Here is a 25,564-nt window from a genome sequence, read left to right on the forward strand (position 1 = left end):
GGACTCTCTGTCAGAGCATGACGCTTTTGTGAATTTCATAGTAGCCATAATAATAACACAGTAAAGGCACCATTGAGCACCACAGACTGACAACTGCTTACTGTTGCAGCAATTAGTAGAAATGCGAAATGTGTTTAGTGAAATTAGGTAACAATTAAGTGTGAGTACTAGAAGAGTATTATAATTGTGGGGATTTTTTTTTTCACTCAGTCTCCCGCTCTCTTCCTGTTGCTATGTGATTGAACAGATGGACTGTTCTGTCTCTGGTCTGCTGAAGGTTTTTAGCCCACACCAGGCAATGGTGGGCAGGGAATGCGCCAAAAAAGACGAGAAAAAAAACAAAAAAACAAAGAACGCCACATTAATATTGATTATTGCTATAAGTGGAATAACGTCGAGAACAAAACATTAGTCATCATAATCCAGCTAACAGACTTTACTCTTTGGGGGGCTTTTTTTTTTTTTTTTTAAATGGGCTTTGTTGTTAGCCGTTTGCTGTTATGTGAGAAGAGCGCATCTGACGCTTTAGGCAGTTGGAAGCTCTCCTGAAGAGGTTCTTTTGTAAACACCGAAGAATATTAAATATGCTTTAACATGAATTTGTTGCTGAAAAGTACTTACATACACATTTCAAATGGTATTAATGGAAGTAAAAGCCGCTGGAGCGCCCATCATATGTGCCTTTTCGTTTTTCGCCCTTAAAAAGTGGCTTCAATCCTGCACTCGGTACGTATGAAAACATTACATGCAATCAGAATAACTTTATTCTTTTAAACTACCTTATCAAGACGGAATCGGAAGTTCCCATAAGCATGATCCGTGACTTTCCGTCTTTCTAGCGCACCCAGCCTTTCTCAGCAACCCGGAGCTTCCCTTTCTTTCTTTCCTCTCTTCCTTCCCTTAAAAAAATCCTTCCTTGTCTTGCCGGAGATCAAAGGTAATCCGAGGATCGTTACAAATCACTGGAAGTAATCAAAGAAGTCACTTAAAGTGGTCTTGATTTGGCGCGTTCAGTTAAACGGGAACATCTATCCACATCCATGCATCCATCCATCCGTCCTCTCTGAGGTGTCGGTTACGCAGCGTGGAGCGGAGATGCGCGCAGGAGGGTCTGGGCGTGTGAGTTGCTGCGCTGAAGCTCCGTGGATGGTCTTGACACGGAAAAACTTGGCCCAGGACCCGGCAGCCCTGACACGTGACGTGATCCCCGGCTTTAGAAATTCAGTGCACAGTACTAGACACACACCCGGGCGCGAAAAACGCACGATGTGCCAATCTGGGCGGGCACCAGCGCGGTCTTTAATGGATCACAATGCAGACGGCACGATAAGAGAGAAATTAATGCTGCCCTGCGCAGTCTGTTGGTTAATATGATTTGTTATTGCAAATTTAAGAATTTACAACAATCTTAACACAAAGGATTTCTCTATGAAAGCGCTACACCACAAAAGGGGAACTGGAGGGGTGGGGGCGGTAAATGTGCCTATATCTCCTATATTTTTCTTTAAAGTTTAAAGAAAGGCTGGTACCTGCTGGGAGTACTTCAGCAGTTTTAGTTTTCAAGTTCATCGTGAAGCGCAGACAAAGATAGAGGAAGACACCCACTGACTCCAAAAGACAAAAAAGTAAAAGGAAGAATTTTTTTTTTTTAAGTTTTTCCTCATAATTTGGTCCTTCGGAGCTATTGAAAATAAAATGAAAGGACTCTAGAGTGTGAAATGCGTTTTAAGAACTGATATGGCACCTGTTTGAAATTAGTGGAGTGTTGGGAGCCGGCTTAGAATCAGCAAAAGAAAGAACTGTGTGTTAAGCTACATCATTTTGATATCACTGAAGTTAAACGCACTGTTACGCAGTGCATTAATCCTAAATCTTATATCAGCTCTTTGGCAAATAATGCAACAGAGACAAAATGCACACATTTGAACAAAATGTTTTTCTGTGTGATGTTACAATAAACATGCCCATAATTACCATCATTTTTCATAATTTGTTCCGCATGTTTATCACAGGTCATGCTGTATTCAACCAGGCAACTGGCACCTCCACCGTTTGATTTGACAGTCAATTTAAATTCCCATACTGCTCGATGATCAAACACAATTACATACACTATATTTAATTAGGAGCATTTAAGGCTGATGGAGTGAGATAACTAGAGATGGAAGAGGAAAGTGAAAGAAACAGGATATAGGATGGAGGTTTCTATTGAGAAAGTGCTTTACTGTTCATTTGACTCCTGGGCAGCCATACTCTCAGGGATGTCAGAGTAACTGACACCATGATTGGGAGAATCAGAGACCTTCAAAACTTCCTTCTGGAATCAAATCTTTCTATTATTTAGATCAGACCGCTGACTAGAGGACAAATTACACCCGATTCGAATGTTAGCAGTCTGTTAAATGGATGTTATTAACAATTATCAGTCCTATAAGTGTAGTTCAGACTGGCCCTCCTGGACTGATAACATTCGAATCGGGTGCAAATTAGCAGCAGAGTGTCATTCAGAAACACCAAATTTGATTTGGCAAGAAATAAGAAAATTCATCAATGTATTTGTGATATAAAACTCCTTTTAACACTCCACACTAACACAGAAAAACAATATCACAGTTTTAAAATTAGGACGGTGACTCTTTGGTAATCTTAATCAAATGAAGTGGGCCCTGGGCATCCACTGTGGATGTTATCACCCAGTTAAATAGCCACACAGTAAAATCCTGAGTGTCAAATAAGCAGTGTCAGAACATGTAAACTCTATAAGAGTCAGTTCAACACCAGTGGGTGTAAAATGCCTCCTTATGTTCTGCAGTGTTGGTGTAAATATTCAGAGTTAAAACAGGTTTTTTAAAAATAACTCTTTACAGTGTAACTTGTCAAGTGTTAAAGGAAATGCACTCGGTTAGAGTTACTAAAACACTATAATGCAGTGTTAATGAAAATTCTCCAAACTGAGTGTAAAAAAGTACTCTGAAAAGCTCCGCCCCCTTGCACTTTGTGCCAGACCGAAGAGAATTTTATCGGCGCCATTTTCAACTTCTCCGCCTTGCTGGAAAAGTCTCGGTAAGTTTCCTCAATTTTTCATTTTTTTCCTGAATTTTCACTGTCGTTACACTCAAAGCAGCATATTAAAATAACATGGTTCTTCAGACAGAAAAAAATATGCTTTTCACGTGACAGATGTTTGAGGAGTTGTTAGCTAGCTTAAACCTTCAAAATGTTATCCTATATTTAGCATTAAATAAAGATGGCATTTTAGACATAAAATTGCATTAACGGGTCACTACGCTTCCAAACGTTGATAGGAACCTATAAAATATACTTCAGGGCTGATTTTGGGAATTGACTTCAGACACCTGCCTCGAGCTCCCCCGGGTTATGTTTTCAATTTGCCTCGGGGGAAACTCCTTCTGCGGGAGCTGCGGTTCCTCTGAAACAGCATGAAATGTATCGTCGGTGTTAATTAAATCTCAGCTATTTCTACTTTTTAATGGTATTCTATTAAAGTTATGCTTGTTACTATCAACGAACATGAAATCGTCCTCAGATGAATATCAAATGATCAACTACGTTTGTGGTTTGTTTAAAGTAATTCTTGAGTCAAAACAGTGTTTTAGTCGTTGATCGCCAGGCGCTGAGACGCCCTTGCACTGGGCTGAGAAAATCGGTTTACTTTCAGAATTCTGCTGTCACAGCATTTAGCAGACAGGAGCACACCCCGCGGACTCCACACCGGCTAGATCGCTGCTATTATTGCTGCTTGCTTCATACACACCTAAAGAGGCGGAGCCCTTACTGAGACGTGAGCTCAGGTGGAGCAAAAGGAGACGTTTTTCTAGCATCCAAAAGAAGCCCACCCCCCGAACCACCCACTATTAAACGTTTACTGGGAAGCAGCTGGAAGTCCTCCATCAACCACCTGATCAGCAAGTGAAGAAAAGACAACTTTGTAGCTGCTTCATCCACCCTGTTTGTTTCACACAGGGAAAAACTGCTGTACGGAAGTTAAAATATGCAGATGAACTGTAATTCTTATCCAATTACTTCAGTAATCAATGGAATTATCGATAGAATACTTAATTACTAAAGTTGCAGCCCTAATTTAATTTGCTCCTTTAGGACAGCACCACCACAACATGTGAGAGAGATGTATGCTCAAGGCATGATTGAAAAGTTCCCAAACCTGCGTGATCCTTATTCCAAAAATGGATATGTAAGTATTAAATCCAATATCCAAGTTGTTTTAAATTCTTTATCTTTTGACCCAAATGCTGCCTTTCTAATAAAATAGCCTGTTAACCTATTTTAAAGGAAGATTTCTATTATGGTTAAAGTGGCTACTTAGCATGGAGGCTTAAAACCATCCAGAGGAAGAGCACCTTATCAGAGGGGAGAAGATCATCATGTCAGCTGACTGGGTGTGGACCAACAGCCAGAGGAGATGCTTCATTTAACCCTGAGGTGACCCTAAGAGAAGAGCCATATAAGGAAGCTAATTCCTTCATGAAATACTCTTCTGATGAGGCCGCCATCAGGAACAAAATGAAGATGATGTTTGATTACCGTTGCAAGATGGTCCTGGACGAAAACAGATCATCCAGCGTCTTGACTGAATTTCCTCGCTTCAGAGATGTCAGAGGCTTGGTAATTCAGCATTTTACACAAATAGCCTGTTGATGTACAATTGTGTGTTCATAAGTGAATTGACTTGTTCTCTAAAATGAAAACCTTCTAAAATAGCTATACATCTCATTTTGGGCAAACTCCACACTTTACTTTTGATGCTTTACCTAAGTAGGTTTGGTCAAAAAAATTAAATCAAAGAAGTTAGTTTCTGATCATGAGTTGATCACACAATCCAGTAAGATCTTTGTTTTTTAAATTAATAACCTCTTTAAACAAACCTGCCCCTGAAATAAAGGCCTGGAGATGAATTGGCTTTGTGTTATATTGCAATAAGCTCTTTTTCCATATGTTTAGATTGAGCAAGACTTCATTCTGGAATTTGGAGAAGATGTAGCTACCAGGTTTTTGGAGAGGTTAGTGCCAACATTTTTTTTTTCCCCCATAAACTGCAAACATTCGTTTTATATTGGAATACATTTGTTTTTATTTTACATAATTTTTCAACATGGTAGTGTATGGTTTGCAGTGATTATTTTCAATGTGTTTTTTATTATTTTTGATGAGTGTTGTACTTCTTGTCTTATTTTCTGTGCTCAATTAATAGAATGCCTTTTACTTTAGGTGGCCGACTGTTTTCAAGCATAAAGTGATCCAGCAGAGCAAGACTCTCCCTACCTCAACCGACCTTGAAGAAGTGATCTACTGTGCTGAAGGAGCTTCAAGTGAGGAGGAACTGGATGAGACCCTTACCTCTGGTAGTTTTATTCTGTAGGACTTAAACCTTTCTCTTTAAAGTATTAATAGTAGCTGGAGGAATTGTAAAGAATTTTTTATTTAATTGAATTTTCTATCGGATTTCTTTATGTTTCGGCTTTAAAGGAATAGCCTTCTAATTTTTTTTCTTTATTTTCATGTTCTGTGTTATTTCTGTTCTCACAGGCTGGGACAGTGATCTTGCTTCCATCATTCTCCTGTTCCACCTGATTCCTCCTTCCTGTCAGGGTTACAAAAGACGTGGGAAGGTTTCTCCATCCCAGGATGAGGAGCACCATGTGGTCTTCCAGAAGGTTTGTAATGTATGTTAATTTTTGCAACAACTATTACCTGTTCCCTTTCTCCTCTTTTGCTATGATTCTTTTCATATATGAAATGGATTCTGTTTTAAAATTATATGGAACCAATTTCATTCCTTTTATTGCTATGTATTCTTCTATTTGGGGGCAGAGAGTGTTGGTTAGGTGTTGATTTGAACTTTGACAGGGAAAGCTTCTGGCAGTTTTTGACAGAAATTTTAAATCCCACTTATTTTTCCTTTTTTTCATACTTAGAGTGGAACAAGTGTCCAGGAACATGCTGATGCCATGAACTCCACTACGCAGCCCTACCCACTTGCTGTTGGGACAAAGAGGAGCACCATTCATGAGTTCTTCATTGTTCTGGACAAGCAGGTCGTACCATGCAAGTCAGCCAGCTCACTTGGAGCTTTTGATGAAATTTTTCACTTCGTATTTGGAACTGTTTATAATCAAATCCTCCACAACATGTACGTCTTGGAACTTGGAGAGTTAAAGGAAGGTGCTGAAATTGCTTCAGAACTTTGTAGTGAACTCTCTCTCTCTCCATGTCAAACACAAAATTACTTTCAACTGGGGCTACAGAATTTCATCGGCAACAACATATTCCTAATTGGTCACTGGTAATCTAAAGATCTAATTTGAAAAGCTTTTGTGTAAAATTTTATGTGACCTTAAGAAAATGGGTGCTTTTAACTTTGTCACTGACCAATTGATATTTGTCGTTTGTTAAAAATGGCACTAATGTCAAGTTCTTCAAAAAATATGTATTTCTTAGATAAATGGATAAAGATGTTCCAGTAAATTCACATTGTCTTAGAAAAGTTTTTTCTTTCTAATCAAACTGAAAATGCAGAGAAGCCTTTAAGTGCATTTTATTTTTGTACTGAACTTAATAAATTAATAAGACAAGGAAGATGGGTTCTTTTTGTGCTACAAATATCTTTGGCTGTATGTCGTAAGAAATATTAACAATAGGTTTATAAAAACAGTATATAATTGTGTAAATTTTTTTGACACTGACTGAATTGGTTACACATTAACACTGTTTAGAGTTAAATTTAATTAACAGTTAAATAGATCTTACACTTGTTAAGAAAAAATTGTAGGAGTTGATTTAGAATAACACTTAAAGTAGCAGTGTCATATTTAAATAACACTGTGAGTGTTATTTATGTCATAGAGTAAAAGTATATTAACAATGTGAGTGCTGATTAAATTTTACTCTATAGCTAAATTTAACTCTAATCAGAGTAAAATCAACTCTGAAAATGTAACACTGAGCTCAGTGTAATTTTAACACTGTACAGGGCGGGACCATATGTTCACTGGCTCAGTGTTAAAATTGACTCTTTTAGTGTTGCATTAACACTGCCCATTTTACTGTGCACCAGATGATGTGCTCACTCCTATTGTAGCCATAGTGGGCCAAAAGGTGGATCAATATCCATGCGGCATTATAATAAACAGAACTAAACCCAGCTTATGTGGGAAAGTTTTAAAGTCATGTGAGGTCATCTGTATCAAATCTCTTGTAGAAGTGTTGCAAGTATTAAAATTAAAACTAAAACTAAAACTAAAGGTAAAGAGTCTGCCCTCTCACAGCCCCTCTTTGTTGCATTCTTGAAGCAGATGCACTCTTACAGTAGCTCTTGTGGCACCAACTCCATAAATGAGAAAGCTTACTAGTGATGGAGGGAGCCTCCAGGTGATACGTGATAATAATTGATAATGCCTGCTTAATGGACTGATAATTTGAGTCACAGACTTTTTTTTTTAACTTGTTCATCTAAAATATTAGTAAGAATCCTGAATGCTTTACTTTGGGTCAACTTGGGAAATGGGATTTAGGCCTAAGGCATTCATTTATGGATTTATGGGTTTATGGATTTTGTTTAACATGTAGCACATGTTTCATATTCCAAATACTCTCTATTGAATCAAAAGGTCTTTTATCTCATAATATAACAGTGCAAGCATTCTGGTAGCAACAAGCATCTGTGCTCAGGAAGCAGTTTTGGGGATTGTTGTGCTTTTGTGTGTGTATATATTACATAATTGCTAAGTAGACTGGCAGGCCAACAATCTGACGTAATCCTTTTAATCTTTGTGTGTGTCTTTGTCTTAACTTAGCCTGATTATTCTGTAGTTAACCAGTAGGTTCAGTGAGTTTTGAAACAAGATTAATGTTCAGTTTTATTATTTTTTTTGGAACATGAAAATGCAGTAGATTCTATCAAATTTGACCCATACAGCTTTTATAGTCGGTGTGGTGCAAGGGCACATGCAGCCAGTGACTAGTTTGCCATTTTTAAAAATCCAAAAATCCAGCACTGGTTGAATCAGACCAGATGTGACACTTTGGGCTTCTCCACACCACAAATCTTTCTTCCCTCCTCTAAACTCTCAAAACTCAGCTTCTTAAATTCCTACTTAAGATGCCAAAAGACTAAAATACGAGCCAGGATAGGAAAAATAATGGCCATTTTTGCAGACGCCATCAGCTGACAACATCTTTGTGGTTTTGAAAACCTTTTGGCCGAGACTTTTTGTACTCATACTGTCAGTAGTACAGCTTTTTATTGAACAGTGCTGTCTCAAAGCTATTTTATGCAGTGCAAAGTTCACCTAGGAGCATCAGCTATACTGGAAAATAATGCATAAATGCTGGGCACATGTGAGCCAGCTGCCAACATTTTTCATCACTAAGCTGACCAGAATTATAATTTGCAAAAAGGTTGATGTTCTCCTTTGAGACTTGTGGCAGAAGAGCCATGTCCCTGAAAGCAGCTTCACAGCGTCAAACAGTTGTTTGACGCTGTGAAGCTGAAGAGACAGTGGAGACACTTATGGACTTTCTAAAAATGTTACCTTTGTCCCCCCTCGTTAAGAAGCCAACATGTCAGGAAGGCTAGATTGTTATGAAATCATCATATCATTGGGGCGGCTGTGGATCAGGAGTCAGAGCAGGTCATCTACTAACTTGTTAGTAGTTTGATCCCCGACTCCTCTAGTCTGCATGTCAAAGTATACTTGGGTAAAATACTGGACCCCAAGTTGCCTCCGATGCATCCATCAAAGTGTGAGTGTGTGTGAAAAAAGCACTTAGGCTTAGAAAAAAGTGCTTGTGTGAATGTATGAATTAGGCATGTAGTATGAAGGACTTTAAGTGCTCAAATTGAGTAAAAAAGCACTATACAGTATAAGTACCAGTCCATTTAGCCTGAAAATGCAAACTATCCAGGGTTTACTTTAACCACAAGCCCAGCCCAGTCAGTCATTCCCGTTATCTATGTGTGCAACAGAAGAGTTCATCTTCTAAGGAAAAACCACCATGATACATTAGTAAGCAATTAAAGTACTAAAATGCCTCATGTGTGTGTTTGTGCATGTGTCCTTTCTCATTCTCAGCTGTGAGAAAAAGCGAAGAGTATGCAGACAACTCGAGCTCTGCAACACACCCCCACCCAACACCTGTCTTTCCTTCCCACCTGTCTGTCTCTGTCCCCAGGCTTTTGTTCATGCAAACTTGGAATTCTGTCCTCATTACTGTAGGCTTGGCCCCTAAATGGCTCCTATGAGGATTTTGTTAATGTGGGCTCCAGGTTCACACCCTGCTCAGCTGTGTGTACAAAGCCTGAAAACCTGGCTTTCGCTCTCGGCATCTCCAACCAACTGATTATCTTTACTACTACCACGCCCCCGCCCCCCACGGAGCTTGTTCTGTCTCAGAGGAGAAGTGTCTGATATTGTCAGCTTGTTTCTGTTTTATTACACAACAAAAGACCTGAGTAGAAATACCTGTATATACACAATACATGTGGTTACATATTCCACAAGGGGACAAATAATAGACTGTCCTATATCTTTGGGGAGGAAAACATCTCTTCACACACTGCAATTCATTTGCCACCACTCTAAATCAATAGGATTGTGTGTGCGTCCCAAAGATAATCAATACTCCTTTGTCAGGTTGCCATCTCTGGCTGTTCCTACCGCTCCTCCCCAGCCCCCACCCCCACCCCCAATCCCATCATCCACCATCCTCCACTGCGACTCCCACACTTTCATCATCGAGCCTTTTTCCTCCTGGTTGTCTCATCTCATGTCATTGCTTGATCCTGCTAAGTGGGGTGTTTGAAACGCAGCAGTGAGAGGGAAGCCACTGCACACCGAAAAATGATGTTTTTTTCATTTCAAACAGTATTAGAATATAAAAAAGTTAAATATCCAGACTGACTGAGACTGCGTACACTTTAGATTTGGAGAAGTAAAGTTAATAAGCTATTTATTACTGTACTTATGAAATATATATCAAACTATGTTGTTTAGAAAAGTACATATTCATGTTGGACTGCTAATGCAAGAGCGCATTACATTTGACAATGAAAAGGTTTTAGAATGAGCAATGAAGGGAAAAATGGGAGGATTTTCAAAGAAAGCCACGTCTCCTATGAAGAAATTTCAAGGAAAATCATCTCAAAGTTTTGCATTCTTTGACTGGCATGTGATCTCTCGAGATGTGGAGGGCAAAAACACAACAAAGACTTCAAAGACAATGTAACGAATAAAAACCGCAAAGTCGAGGAACAGCTCTACGGCGATGGCATTAGCTCGGTTTCTCTCTGCTCTGTCTAACCTTGTCCTCTGATCTAGCTTACTTTCATAGCGCTGTGTCTGTCCATCTTTTCCTCCCCCTGCGTGTCCTTGCTGGCTGGCATCTTCTCATTAGACCTGCTGGCATATGTGAGGAGGGGGAGACCCTGCATGTTCTGCTTCTCCCAGGGGGCTTTCCTGAGCAGCCAGAAGGTGCTTCTATACAATACATGAGCAGACAAGTGTATTGCACAAAGCCACTAAAATCTACATTTTCTTGATGCATTATTGAAATCAAACTGAGTAAACAGAGGCATGAACACATGTTGGTTGAAAGAAAGGATGAGCGTTTCCCTTTTATTTACTTCTGTTTTTTTTACCGCCCCATGTCTGTCTGCATGCCAGTGTAATCTTTCTAATTAGGGTATGGGAGAGGAAAAAATATCTGTGCATTCATAAACACAAGAAGAAGAGAAAGAGGAAACAGTTACATAATTCACACACATACACACGCACACATACACCCACAGAGTTTGCAGCAGCATCACAGCCAGATTTAGAAGGAAATCTGTGCTTCACAGATGTTGACATGTGAAAGATACCTGTGTGTGTGTGTCAGTGTCTGTGTGTGTGTTTATGACTTGAAGAGCACAGCTGACTTGCTAATAGTCTTGCCCCGGTGGGTTTACAGCAGCACCTGAAATTTTATATTTGTATCAACAGCAAAGCCATCTTACCACAGGTGGGTCTGCAGGTGATTTCTAGTATCGCCAACCTTGAAAGGTTTAAACCAGAGGAACAAAATGCACACTCAGCGACCGCTTTGTTAGAGAGACCTGTTGAATCTTTGGGTTGTGGAACAAGAGATTCACATCATGGGTGTGCAGCCAACAAATCTGCAGCAACTGTGTGATTCTATCATATCAATATGAGCTAGAACCTCTGAGGAATGTTTCCAACAACTTTGCTTAATCTGTGCCGTGAAGATTTAAACATTAAAATGAATCCTTCTTATTTCATCCTGCCTCCTTGGTGTATCTTTCTCATCAATAAATTTGGATTCTGTGTCATAACACCTAAAATCAGTCCTACCTGTTCAGACATGTGAAGAGAAAAAAGATCTGATGAAACTGATGAAGGAATGCCTTCAAGAAAAGGATTCGTGATTGCTCTGTGGCTGTGATTATATTTGTCTGCATCTTGTCTGATTTTATCTACACGCACACACGTGCGCACACACGCACACACAGACAAGAGGTGACTACCTGCTAGCCTCTTGAAAAATGTAAAGCTCATTTTTGATACAAAGACCTGCAGGTTGCAGCCCACATACACCCCTACTGGTAGACTTCAAACTGATTCAGAGAGAGACAGAGAGGCTTAGAGTGAAACAGGGGAGAGACTGAACAGAGAGGAATAAAGGTAATCAAAGAGAAAGAAAGATGGAGTGGGACACACACACACACACACACACACACACACACTCGCACACACAGAGGCAGAGAGAGAGCAGTGCACAAACACTGACTCTGGGAGGGTGAGAGACAATGATGTGTCATAGCAGCAGTAATGATAGCAACATCAGGATTATAATCTGGTGTTGTATAACAGCATCTGGGAACCTTCTGTGTGATAGTATATTAGCACATACATGAACAATCATACAAAGCAACAACCCTCCAAATACCTACTGTTACACCCACAGATGTTCCTTTGGTCTCTTTTTGGAAAAGCTGTTTCTCCCACTGACTGCACGCACACATTTTTATTTTTTATTTTTTTTGCCCCGACTCTAAAAAAGACTCAATTTACCCAAAGCTGTTCATGGCTGATGAAAAATATTTTCCCACAAATGCAATCCAAGTTTACACGCAACTCGTCGACATTTTTTTAAAGTTTTCTTTTGTTGAAATATCTCTGCCCACGGCATGCTAACTGACCACAGAACTGACCATAACAGGCAAGAGGCCATGCGTCCACTGTGTGGTGTTTACACAGTATGTGTCTTAGTTATAAGCCACAACTAAGACAGATACAGTACTGTGCAAAAGTCTTAAGCCACCCTTTATTCCTTTATATTTAGTTTCCAAGGAGCCAGACTTTTTTTTTTTTAAAAAAAGCAGTCTTGAGTAACAGTTCTTCAAAGTTTTTCTATGAATCATTCATTTATAAAAAAATGCCCAAACTGAAGGGCTGAGCCGGTGTTCTGTCTACACATGTCAGACAGCGTAGCAAAAAGCCAAATTTAAATTGTACTGCATCTTTAGGCAATTTGTTACTAGCAGAATGTTGCAAAAACGCACAGTTTGTTCCCATTTCCTTAGTCAAATCTATGAAAAATGCCAAAGATGACACAGTTTGACAGACATAAAATAATATTTTAAAGAGACATTAGCCAGAATCTTGGCATATCTCAGCATGGTGTGCCACTTGTCTTTAAAAAAAAAAAAAAAAAAAAAAAGGATTTAAGGAATAAGATCTAATTCTGATCATCTGGAGTGTCTCAGCATTAACCTCGCCTTTTCTTTTCTTTTTTGTTTTGATGGTGGGAATACCTGACAAGCAAGTGACACTTATGTAAACTCCACACAGAACTGGCTTTAAACCCTCTTGATGCGAGGGTAACACACTCAGCGAACACCTCAGCACTTTCCTCTTCCTGTTATGATTCAATCAGGATTTCGTCTTTCCAGGAGAATTTGTGCACAGTAGCAGACATCATTGTGCTGTGAAATAGATTATTTATAAGCAAGCAAATGCAGGCGTAATTATTCTGTCCCAGCTAAATAGTGAAAACAGCATTCCAGCCTTTTCTTATCATTTTGATATTTGCAAAAGTTTGAGGTAAACTTTTATGTGTGTCACATAAATACAAAACCACATGCACTTTTTTATGGTTGGATGTGGTTTTCGTTTAACAAACACAATCTGATATGCACACAAATTATAAAAATTAGACTTAAAAAAAACTCTTTTCAGGATAGTCCATGTGGTATTTGAAAACCTCTCCCTAAAATGAATTCTAAAAGTCAAATCTGCTTCATGAGCTGCGTATTTATTTTGTACTTGAGCTCAACCAAACCTGTGGAACACAACCAAGCTTTAATTACATCATATTTCTGGACTGACACTGGATGAACTGGCACCAAAGTTCATGTAGATTTTATTCAGTGTGAGGCCTGTTATTCTGGATTTTGCAGACATAAGGAGGGGCAGTAAACAGGGTGGGGAGAAGGTAGATGAAGCTACCAGGGCACCCAACAGTTAATTTCTCACAAGAGTGCCAAATGCTACTGCTCCTTTGAATTCTCTTTATTTAGCTGTGGTCCAGATCCAGATTTTAAAATACTCTTAGAGCTTTTGGCTGTTCACGTTAGGGAAAACAAAGCTAAACTAAACTGGGACATGAACAAAGTCAGTGGAAGACAGGGAACAATTAATTTCCTGAACATCCACTTATTGAAATTCTGTCAGTCACAGCTCCAGTTCCAAAATAAAACTCCCCGTCTGACTTAAGGATTAATTGGATTGCATATTTGGGAAAGAACACACCACTGTTATTATGTCACACTGGTGAAAAGTGTTGATAATTGTCTCACTGCTATCACACACAATTTAATAAAGACACATATAATGGAAAAAGGATTATGTCGGGTAAAATTGTGTATTTTTGATTTTTTTAACAGGTAAAATATCAGTAAAACCCCGCAAAAAAATAATATTTCAACAGTGAAATAATATCTAGATAATTACAGTAATTAAATAAAAGATAAGACTGGGAGTTAGTGTCAGGTTCTAATGGTGAAATGTGATAAATGTTGGACTTGAATTTAGACACTTAAAAGTTTGAGTTTCTTTTGTGCGATGCTACCGTTTCTCTTCAGAATATATTCGTTGGTTGTTCCCTGTTTTCCGCTTTGATTGAGAGAAATAAAAGAACTACGGGAGAAATTATTTTCATACGATTAGGTCCATACATTTTTTTGGACCGTGACACATTTGTCCACCACAGTAGATTTTAAATCAAACAATCGGGGCACAATTGAAGTGCAGATTTTCAGCTTTAATTCAAAGCGTTTTACACAAAAATTTGCATTAACTGTTTAGGGATTACAATAATTTTTATACACTGTCCCTCACTTTAAGAGGCTCGAAATTATTTAGACAAACTGACATTATTTTAAATGCTGTTTTTAATACTTAGTTAAAAATCCTTTGCAGTCACCGACTGCCTGAAGTCTAGAATCCATGGACATTACCAAAAGCTGTTTTTCCTCCTTTCAGATGTTCTGTCAGCCACCTTCAGTGGCTGCTTGATTGTGGGCCTTTCTGCCTTCAGTTTTGTATTTAATAACCAAAAAAGCATGTGCTGCTGGGTTGAGATCAGGTGACTGTCTTGGCTCTTGAAGAATACCTCATTTCTTTACCTAGAGGAACTCTTGGGTTGTTTTTGCAGCTTGCTTTGGGTCATTATCTAATTGCACTGTGGTGTGCTGTCCAATCAGTTTTGTAGGATTTGGCTGAATCTGAGCAGAGAGTGTGGCCATGTCTTCTTCACAACTCATCCTCCTGCTTCTATCATCAATAAACACACAGTCTCTATACATGACCACAACACTCCAGGAGACAGATGATGTTTCTCTCTTTCTCCATATTTTTGTCTTCCCATCATTCTGATACACATTGGTTTTATCTGTATTTTTTTTTCAGAACTGTGCAGATTCTTTTAGATGTTTTCTAGCAGAGTTTAATCTGGGCGTTTTCTTCCTGACTGTAACCAGTGGTTTCCACCCTTAACATCACCTTTCTAAGAATGTTCTAGATTGTTGGGACACATAATTTTGTTCAATCTTGCAGTCTCTATGGGAGGTTTAATTTTTTTTTTAGCCTAATGATGGCCTCCCTCACTCCTCTTTGTGCCTAAACGTCACAATGAAAAGCTATAAAATATAAATTCAACGCTGAATCAACTTCAGATATTTTGTCTGCCTCATTTGTCATGAAATAATGAGGGAACATGCCTCAGCTGGCGGTGAAACTGCTTGTCAGTCAATTGTCCAATTAATCTTGAACCTCTAAAAATGGGGGACTGCATGAGAAATGGCTGTAATTCTTAAACAGTTTGTGCAACACTTTTGTTAAAGCCCTGAATTCAAGCTGAAACTCTAAAATCCACTGTGGTGGTGTACAGAGGCAAAACTATAAAACTGGTACAGTATCTTTGTCTGACAAATTATGGACCTATGAACTATAATTCTTCAAATAAACTTTTTAAAAATGCTTTTTTTAAGTGGCTTAAAAGGGGTAAAGAACATGGCGATTGGACGAGGTTACCTTGCTTTGGGTTTTCCCTCTTTTACTCTAATCCTTTCTATCTGTCTTTTAACTCCATCACTGTGCTTTTCTGCTCGAGCTTCCACTCCACTGACTGTGTCTGAAACAGTTGTCAGATGAGTCTGCACTGTCTGTCACATTAGGAGCTCCTGCAGAGAGGTAGACATAATGTGAGACAAAGCCAGTAAATAAGGGAGCGCTTTGAGACGGAGTGTGAGCTGAAAAGAGACGCACTAATAAAAGTGAGACGGTGTAAGGAAAAATGAGCTGGTCATGACACATGGATTTAAAAAGAAAGAGCTAGGTGAGGAGACAGACAGGAAGTAGCAGACTTCCCATGCTGAGTCACGCAGCTCTGTGAAGTCTCGCTACACTTCCAGAAACTTCTGTGCAACCCCCATCCCCATACTCAGCTGTGTAATGATATGCTTTTTTGCATTTGCTTGTTTGTTTGTGTGTGTGTGTGTGTGTGTGTCTTAGTGCAGCTGTGCATTCCAATCAGAGAGATTTAACCCTCTTGCCACTTCTGAGGGCTCCACCAACCTCCCCCTCCTTCACATTATCCACTAATACCCTCTGCTTCCCTACCATCTGGATGAGTCACTGATACCATCCAGTACACAAGTGTGTTTGTCTGCCTCCGAGCTCATGTTTAAAAGTCAGACTAAGAAGAATTAGCTGTTTTATGTTAATTCCCACTGTTTTAACATAAACCTGATTTATAAAGAAAATCAACAATCATTCAGTTAAAATTCAGATTTTTGATTGCTCAGTTGACATTGCCATACGTCACAACATACTTTATGACTTACAGCCAATACAGCCCGCCATCCTACTGTAGAAGGAAATGTTGCATGTTGTCATGTTACACACATCAAACAGTTTTTACTTCTACACTGCCATCAGACTGCTGATGTCTGTCTGTTTTGGTTACCATTCCAACTTTAACCTATGGGTTATATCAAGATGCACACTATGGTGTCAGTTCACAATGTAAATTGTACAAGGAGAAAACTATGCAAAGTGCCAAAGTATCACTTTTAAATATTTTAAATATCCATCCATCCGTCCTTCTGTCCCTCCATCCATCCATCCATCCATCCATCCATTCTCTTCTGCTTATCCTGTTCAGGGTTGCGAGAGGGCTGGAGCCTATCAATTCAATTTAATTCAATTCAAGTTTATTTATATAGCACCAAATCACAACAAATAGTTGCCTCAAGGTGCTTTATATTGTAAGACCCTACAATAATTACAGGGAAAACTTGACTCCAGGAAGAGTAGCTGTAATTGTTACAGCTAATGGAGATCAAAATAAAATAAATAAACACCAACAATCAAATAACCCCTCTTGAGTGAGCACTTGACGACAGTGGAAAGGAAAAACTCCCCTTTAACAGGATGAAACCGCCGGCAGAACCAGGCTCAGGGAGGGGCAGCGGTCTGCCAGAGCAGTGAGGGGAGGGAAACAGGACAAAAGACACACTGTGGAACAGAGCCAGAGATTAATAATAACTAATGATTAAATGCAGAGTGGTGCATAAACACAGCGAGAGAAAAGAGGTGAGTAAAGACAGCATGAACTCTCTTGGGCATCTTTCATGTCATTTCTTTAAGCCGTCTTTAGGAATAGTTCTACAGGCTCCATGGATGTTGGCTGCCGTTTGTTCTGTTCGCTGTCAAAATGATCCCACACTGCTTCAGTAATGTTGAGGTCCGGGCTCTGGGGAGGCCAATTCATGACTTACAGTGTTCCACTGTGTGTTTTTCTATCCAGGTATGCTTTTACTGCATTGGCAGTGTGTTTGGATCATTGTCACGGTGAAAAAAGAAGCTGTTGCCAAGCTGATGCTTTCCAAATGGTATTGCATGGTGGAACAAATTCAGATTTTTCTATGTTCATAAATCCATCAGCTTTGCCAAGATCCCCAACACCACTGGCTGAAATGCAACCCCAAATGGTGACAGAGCCTCAACTGTGTTTTACAGATGGTTGTAGACACTCACTGTCTTTCATACTGACAATGATTTAAAACAAAAATTTCAGATCTAGATTCATTACTCCATAACACCTGTCATCACTGATTTTCAGCCCAGTTCTTGTGTTATTTGGCATACCTCAACCTTTTCTCCTTGTTTCTCTTCCTAAAGAATGGCTTCTTGACAGACACCCTTCCACTGAGATCATTTCTGAAGAGGCTTCAGTGAACAGTAGCTGGATCAACTGAAGGGTCTGATGCATCTCTCATGTCCTGTGTCAGGTCATTGCTGGATTTCTTTCCTATTTCTGAAGGACATGACTTTCAGATACTGTTCATTTGCTGTAGCATCTGTCTGTGGCATTTTTGTAGATTCCACCCAAAAATGTGGAACAAATTATGTATATTTGCGACAGGCTGCGGCCAACAAAGTGCCTTAAGATACAGCTTAAATTTGTGTAGATAAAACACTGGTTCATTGCTTGAGTTAGATGCCTTTTTTATGCATGAATGATTCATAGATCAGTGTTAAGTGGATCAACAAACAAAAAAAGGTTTCCTCTGAAAATGGTCAGGTACATGGACTAGATTGCAAATGAGTGAAAAAGCAGCCAGTGTGTAAAGAAAAACCTTGAAAGACCTTCAGAAATCCTGGCAAACTGTTGCTTAAGACCACTTTAAAAAAAAAAATCCAAGAAAATCTGGCTCCTTGGAAACAAAACAACTTAAAATGACTCAAGACTTTTGCACAGTGCTGTATTTCACTTTGAATCCATGCGTGAACCTGTATTAAGGGCAGTGTTCATTGTAACAGTTTTCTGTTGAGTGTATTACTGTGATGGATGCAGTGTAACTGCACTCTGGCAATCTTTGCATATTTACAGCACCATGCTTAGAGAAAAAAGTGCCACGATAAGTGGCATAAGAGATATTGAGCCTCATTCATAAAGTGTGCATACAAATGTTTGTAATAGCTAATGTTATATAAATGCTTAAGCTAATGTAATGTAAACAAAAAAATTATACAGATATGTACCTCATAACATTAGTAGGCTAATCAGCAACCATACTAACATTTCACCCTGTGTCTCAACAAAATATAATGTTAACATTTCAAATGAACAGTGTGCCATCACCATGTCAGTGATTTAAGATGACTTTTTAATAACGGAGTTTATGTTTAAGAACACGGGATAATCATTTTTGATTTAATATGGAACTGGGTGTCAAGACTCATGTAATTCTTCTGGTACTGATACTGACTGCAAAATCTCTGGTATCGAAACATCCTCAGGAACCGCTGCCAGCCTCACTCCTTAGCATTAGGCTGTTCCATGTATGGATGTTTGTCTGTCTTCATTAATATTTTGCAGGATTGGTAACACTGATGAGGTGGTATTTTGAATAATTTGGATCAAAAAGAAAAGTACTCAATATGCACACTCAGCACCATATACCAAACACCAAATATGATCGACAATGACTTCAGTCTGAAATGCTATTTCAGACTGAAGTCATTGTGGCTTTATGATGCACTCTGATGATGTATGATGATGTACTGTATGTGACTGCTCCTCTTTTTTGTGATTATCCTGCAGCAAAGATGAACTGGGTTTTAAAACATCCTTTTCTGGCCATTAAGAACACAGTACTGATGTATAAAGTGCTGTGTTTTGGGGCCTAGATTAGATCCAGTTATATACTTGTGATTGGTCCCTGTGCAAAGGAATTAGGTGATAAGACAAGTGGTTGGATCCTAGTTAATTGGGTTCGACCCTCAGCTGTGTAAAAATTCTGCCCTTGTGTATTTTTGTTCCTAACATGCTTTGTTGCATGCACTGATTCAAAAGTTGTTGGTGTGTTTGCGATCTGATGGGAGCCAATAACCAGCCAAAAGTGATTAATTTCCCTTTGTTGATTTCAAAGTTTGTTACATTCTTTCTTTTTACATTATTTTGGAATAATTATGTCTTTCATCCAGTGCTTTTGGAATTAGTTTTCTTTTCTTTTCTTCTTTTAAATCTGGATAAACGAGAAAGACACCTGGCTTGAGTGAATTATAGCAATATGCCATTCATTGCAGGCTTATATACTCTGTCTACACTACACTTTCAGCTTAGTTACATCATTCCATTTCCTTTTTATGAAAAGCATGCACACACAAACACACAGACATACTTATAAAACTCAATAAATATGGCTTATTAAATCTAATTATACAATATAATCTTTTGATATAATATACAGAATTTATATACACTGTTGTGTATGTGTGTGTACACGGGCACGTGTGTTTGTGTCCTTTGAGGATTGTGAGGTTAAAGGAAAGGATCCCTAACAAGGTCTGTGGCTGTATCATCTCCACAGAACTGGCTTACTGCTCTTTCTAATGAGACAGTGGCGCGCACACACACACACACACACACACACACACACACACACACACACACACACACACACACACACACACACACACACACACAAGCAGACTTTTAGAAATCTGTGACCTGACATGTTGAATCACAATTTCATCCGAACTGCCTCCAAATAACCCCACTCACTAATCCATTTCCTAGTCTCTGTGTGTGTATGTAAGAGAGATTGTGTGTGAGGCCAAAAGGCCCTTGTTTCGGCAGCTTCTGGTGGCTAATCCCTCCCATTTCTTGCTCTCCCAGTGACACAATAAAGATTTTTTTTTTTTTTTATGAATAGAAACCCCAATGGTGTGTATATATATTTATATAAAAATTCCCCACTTACCCTGTGGGCAGTCTTTGTCCTCAAAGCTTGGGTCCTCTACCAGAGGCCTGACAACTTGAGGGTCCTGCACAGTGTCTTGGCTGTTCCTAGGATTGCTCTCTTCTGGACAGAGATCTTGGATATCGTTCCTGGAATCTGCTGGAGCCATTCTCCCAGTTTGGGGGTCACTGCCCCGAGTGTTCCGATTACCACAGGGACCACTGTTACCCTTACCTTCCACATCCTCTCTAGCGCTTCTCTGAGCCCTTGGTATTTCTCAAGCTTCTCATGGTCCTTCTTCTTGATGTTGCCATCACTTGCTATTGCAGCGTCTATCACTACGACCTTCTTCCTTTGTTTGTCCACCACTATGATGTCCAGTTGGTTAGCCATCACAAGTTTGTCTGTCTGTATCTGGAAGTCCCACAGGATTTTAGCTCTGTTATTCTTATCCCAATTCTTATTCTTATCCCAATTTTGTATTTGGGATTTCCAGGTCATACTCGGTACAGATGTTCCTGTATACTATGCTGGCCACTTGGTGATGGCGTTCCATGTATGCCCTGCCTGCTAGCATCTTGCACCCTGCTGTTATGTGCTGGATTGTCTCAGGGGTATCTCTGCACAGCCTGCACCTGGGGTCTTGCCTGGTGTGGTAGACCCCAGCCTCTATCAGTCTTGTGCTCAGAGCTTGTTCCTGTGCTGCCATGATTAGTGCCTCTGTGCTGTTTGTCAGTCCAGCTTTGTCCAGTCATTGGTAGGATTTTTCAATATCAGCCACTTCTTCAATCTGCCGGTGGTACATGTCATGCAGAGGCCTGTCCTTCCATGATGATTTCTATTCTTTCTCCTCTTCTTTCTCAGGTTTCTGCTGCCTGAGGTACTCACTAAGCACATGATGCTTTGTGGCCATCTTCCGATTGTACTCATGGATCTTTGTTGTTTCAACCAGGATAGCGGCTCTGACACTCACTAGACCTCGGCCTCCTTCCTTCCGCTTAGCGTACAGTCTCAGGATGCTGGATTTGGGGTGAAACCCTCCATGCATGGTAAGAAGCTTTCTTGTCTTGACATCAGTGGCTTCTATTTCCTCATTTGGCCAGCTTATTATCCCAGCAGGGTATCTGACAACTGGCAGGGCGTAGGTGTTGATTGCCTGGACCTTGTTCTTCCCATTCAGCTGACTCTTTAGGACTTGCCTTACTCTCTGCAGGTATTTGGTGGTTGCAGCTTTCCTAGCGGCTTCTGCATGGATCACATTTGCCTGTGGGATTCCAAGGTACTTGTAGCTGTCTTCAGTGTCTGCAATGTTGCCTTCTGGTAGTGCAATCCCCTCAGTTCTGACTACCTTCCTTCTCTTCCTTCTGTTCTCTTTGATACTATCCGACTACACGTGACATTCCAATGTCATTGCTGATCCTAGTGGTGTGGGTCAGTGAATCGATATCTTGTTTGCTTCTGGTGTATAACTTGATGTCATTCATGTACAGGAGGTGGCTGACGTTTGCTCCATTTGCTAGTCGATATCTGTCTTGTTAATGATCTGGCTGATGGGATTCAGGCCTATGCAGAACAGCAGTGGGGACAGAGCATCTCCTTGGTATATCCTGCACATGATGGTGACTTGTGCAATTGGCTTGAAGTTGGTCTAGTGTTTTTCTCCACCTCCCCATTGAGTTCCTGATGAACACTCTTAGAATCTTGTTGATCTTATACAGTTCGAGGCATTCCAGGATCCATGTGTGAGGCACTGAGTCATTGGCTTTCTTGTAATCAATTTAGGTGGTGATCAGATTATGTCAGAACAATGTGGTCAGAACAATATAGGTTGGAGGTTCAGCCAGGGCATGCATCCAGTAAGGGTACCCAGGCTAGACTCCCCCAGCCTACCTTGGAATATGAGCAAGAGATATATGATTGAAGCCATACCAGCTCACATGTTGCCCAGATTAACAAGGTTCACGTCAGGTGGACCACGTCAGGAAACAGGGCATACTGACGATAAGTTAGCTACTGGAACAAGGATATAAAATAAATGGATATAATATAAATGGAAACAATACCAATACCAATACCAATGATTTTCTGTATTTGGTATGTTAAGGGAAATACAGTATACAGCCATGGAACATTGTGTGCGGTTATTTGCTGTGTGTAGGATTAAAACATATGTTCATCACAGAGGGATTACTCTCCAGCAGTGTGATCAAATCTGAATATAGCATTTGTATGAGAACAACCTGATAATGACCTTCCATACACACTCACACACACACATACATACACACACACACACACACACACACACACACAGCCCTGACCTAAACATCATGTGAGGTTGGATGTGCTGGATCACCAGCCCAGACTATAATCACCTTCCCATCCACCAATCAGAGTGCTGCTTCTAAGAACAGATGGCACTGACTCTGTAATCTGGGGGTATGATTTTGCCTTGAGCTTTGTTATGTTGCCTTTCTTAAGGAATATTTTTGTCAGTCAACAGCTCATTGTTGCAGTGATGGTGTATGCAGAGAATGTAGCTGATGGATCAGCGTGTCAGGATGCTAGATCCTGTGTCAACTATGTTTGTACTAACTAGGAAAAAATCGTGAAAACTTGTTGAAGCTAATAATCTACCAGTATCAAGTCAACACTCATTAAGGTTACCTGTCCTCCTTTGGTTACTGCTGGCAGGCCTGTCAAGTTCTCTCGTGTGGTTTCATGATGTGTGCTTTAGCACTTGAATTAATTATAATTTTTGTTTTTTTAAAAAAAGAAAAAGAATTCTAAAGACAAAAGCAGACACGAGCAGAGCTCTCCTGCCTGACACAGATTTTGTTGTCTACAAAAAAACCCCACTAGTGATAGCATATTATTGAAGCTAACCAGCAGCATTAACTCCATAAATAGATTAAAACTCTAGATTTATTTTAAAACCTCTTAAAATGGTCTTTAATATGTATGAGTTGGCTTATAATAGCTAAAAATAAAAATACATAAATCTACTGAATGTTCCTCAGAGCTCACGACTGTCATGTTGCTGAGTTTGTTAGGTGGGTTAGGGCTAGGTATTAAAAACTACTGGGTTAGGTTTAGAAAGAGATCTGGATTTATAATACAGTGGTTCCCACACCGTTTAAAACTTTGGCTTCTTGGTTGCCCTGGTGACGTCTCATTGTTTTTGCTACAACTTTTTTGCTAATATACATGTTTCAGACACAAAATATGTTTCCTATTGAAATGCGTTATTTACTAATTTGTGCTCGCATACATGAGAAAAACGGAACAATTCATGTGTATGAATACAACAAAACAGATTAATTTTTTACATGACTATTCCCAAAATCCCAACTCCCTGGTTGCCCTAACAAGGCTGTTCAGGAATGTCACTCCTCTGTTGGGACGCACTGTGGTGTGCTCTGCGATCTGATTATAACACAGGTTGGTCTCAGCATCTCTTCTCTTAACTTTTTTCACACATGTACACTTTTCAAAAGTGCAGCAGCGCACAGTGCGGTTATTTCTTTTATACATTTTGTAGCTTAACTGATGTAGTTTTTAGAAGCAGTGAAATGCTGTACTCTCACTAAGATTTCATTACTTAATAAAGTGGTTGTTTTTAAGAAGGCACTTGCACAGGACACATCAGAGTACTATGCTTGGGCATCAGTCCAACTGAACCATATCCATCACCTACCAGACTTTTGGGGTCAAAAGTGCTCGGGCATAGCGTGCGTCGCCTCGTGTAAGCAGACGTTTAGTGGACTGCACTTATATGATACATGAAAGGTTTAGCATCAACTAGTTGTAAATAATCTCCCCTGATGCTTCATATCTTCATATCTGCCCAAAGCTTGCTCATGACTTTTAATGCAGTTCCACAGATTTTTTGCTCTCATCACTTATAGGCTTGACTTGTTAACTGACCAACCAGCTGTTCACTCAGAAACTTTCCGCATGCCTTTGAGATTTGTACTAAGTGTTTGTTTGTGTGTGTATAGCAAGCAAGACAGAGTCATTGTCAGTTGATTTATGGGCTTCTGGGAAGCCATAGAGTGCAGCTGCTGTCATACTATGGATCAAAGGGGATTCCTAGACAGGCTGGAAGGAGGAGGGGGAAAGGGGACATGCTGGATGGGAATAGAAGGGCAGGGTTGATGCAGTGAGGAGAGCTTAATGAAGTGCTGATGTCAGATGATGATTAGTTTGTGACCACTATTTGCTTTGAGAGCCCACTGCAACTCAGAATTAATCCAACACAGAAAGGATTAGGGTGCTTCCAACTTAGACCACCAATGTAAAAATAAGTGCAATTAATCCTGCTTGCATCAGGGTTACAATGTTTTCATTTTACTGCTCCTTTACAGACATGCTGGTTTAACTCTATGGTGTGTTTAGTTGTTTGTGGTGCTGTTAATTTGCACTGCACATTACACTCAGAGGTGTTGGCAATATTTTGCCTTCTATATATGTAGTTTATAATAGTCTTGTTCTAATGGACTATATTACAGTTAGTTGTATGCCTAAGTAACTAGTAACTGATTGTACATTTTATTTGAGGGCATAATATGATGTTGCCTTTCTTCTTGAACTGTATTTTGTTTGCAGAAACAACATATTATTCCACTGATGATCATTAATCATCTAATGTAATCTAGAGAGTAATGCTGCTCTATCCTGCTGCTGGTTATGTAGCCCTTGTAATCCAATTGGCATGTCACTCACTAACTCTGAAACAGCAGACGTCAATCCAGATGGCATTAAAAATCACTCTAGGACATCAGTTTATTCATACACAGTGAATTCTTTTCTACATAATTGAAATGTATTTGATAGGAAAGTCAAAAACAAACAAAATCTCCTGGTAATTCCAAAAATGAGCAGCAAATATGCCTTTTTCATTGACACAGTACTGGGGATTGTGCTGGTGCAGAGTCAATTCTGCCTGGGTGTCTTTTGAGAACCAGCTCATATGTCCAGAGGTCAGAGAATTAAATAATTTGTAGTGTTACTAACAGAAGCTGGGCTACATTTTCTTGAAAATGAAATAACAGGTTGCAAAGGGCTCCAGATTGGGCCCTGGCACCAGCACTGCATTGGTGAAAATATGTATTCTGCAAAATGCAGCTAGATCAAAGACAGTTTTAAGCCACCATTACAACACCTACTGGTTTTAGTTGTCGCTATATTGGTTTTTCAAGGAAGAAATTTCTTTAC

The 25,564-nt window shown here is 39.6% G+C and overlaps 1 protein-coding gene across 3 annotated transcripts; it reads left to right on the top strand.

Annotated features, from left to right (window-relative positions):
• The first annotated feature begins 2,755 nt into the window (after positions 1 to 2,755).
• On the top strand, positions 2,756 to 6,820 carry LOC115785244 (uncharacterized). Of its 3 annotated transcripts, none has more exons than XM_030736771.1 (7): positions 2,756 to 3,063; positions 4,120 to 4,213; positions 4,335 to 4,644; positions 4,981 to 5,039; positions 5,248 to 5,381; positions 5,566 to 5,702; positions 5,955 to 6,820. In XM_030736771.1, the coding sequence occupies exons 2-7, from the start codon at positions 4,206 to 4,208 to the stop codon at positions 6,324 to 6,326; spliced, it is 1,020 nt and encodes a 339-aa protein (XP_030592631.1). In that variant the 5' UTR covers positions 2,756 to 3,063; positions 4,120 to 4,205; the 3' UTR covers positions 6,327 to 6,820. The 3 variants fall into 3 exon arrangements, with proteins under 3 accessions (XP_030592631.1, XP_030592632.1, XP_030592634.1); XM_030736774.1 differs by lacking the exon at positions 2,756 to 3,063 and adding an exon at positions 3,952 to 3,996 and having other exon boundaries at positions 4,312 to 4,644; XM_030736772.1 differs by having other exon boundaries at positions 2,760 to 4,213; positions 5,566 to 5,693.
• The last annotated feature ends 18,744 nt before the right edge of the window (positions 6,821 to 25,564 follow it).

This window comes from Archocentrus centrarchus, chromosome 8 (genome assembly GCF_007364275.1).
Source record: "Archocentrus centrarchus isolate MPI-CPG fArcCen1 chromosome 8, fArcCen1, whole genome shotgun sequence".
Lineage (NCBI taxonomy): Eukaryota > Metazoa > Chordata > Actinopteri > Cichliformes > Cichlidae > Archocentrus > Archocentrus centrarchus.

Coding starts and splice junctions, on each gene's coding strand:
- LOC115785244 (XM_030736771.1), top strand. Junction 4,645..4,980: donor TCAGAGATGTCAGAGGCTTG/GTAATTCAGCAT, acceptor CCATATGTTTAG/ATTGAGCAAGACTTCATTCT. Junction 5,040..5,247: donor GCTACCAGGTTTTTGGAGAG/GTTAGTGCCAAC, acceptor CTTTTACTTTAG/GTGGCCGACTGTTTTCAAGC.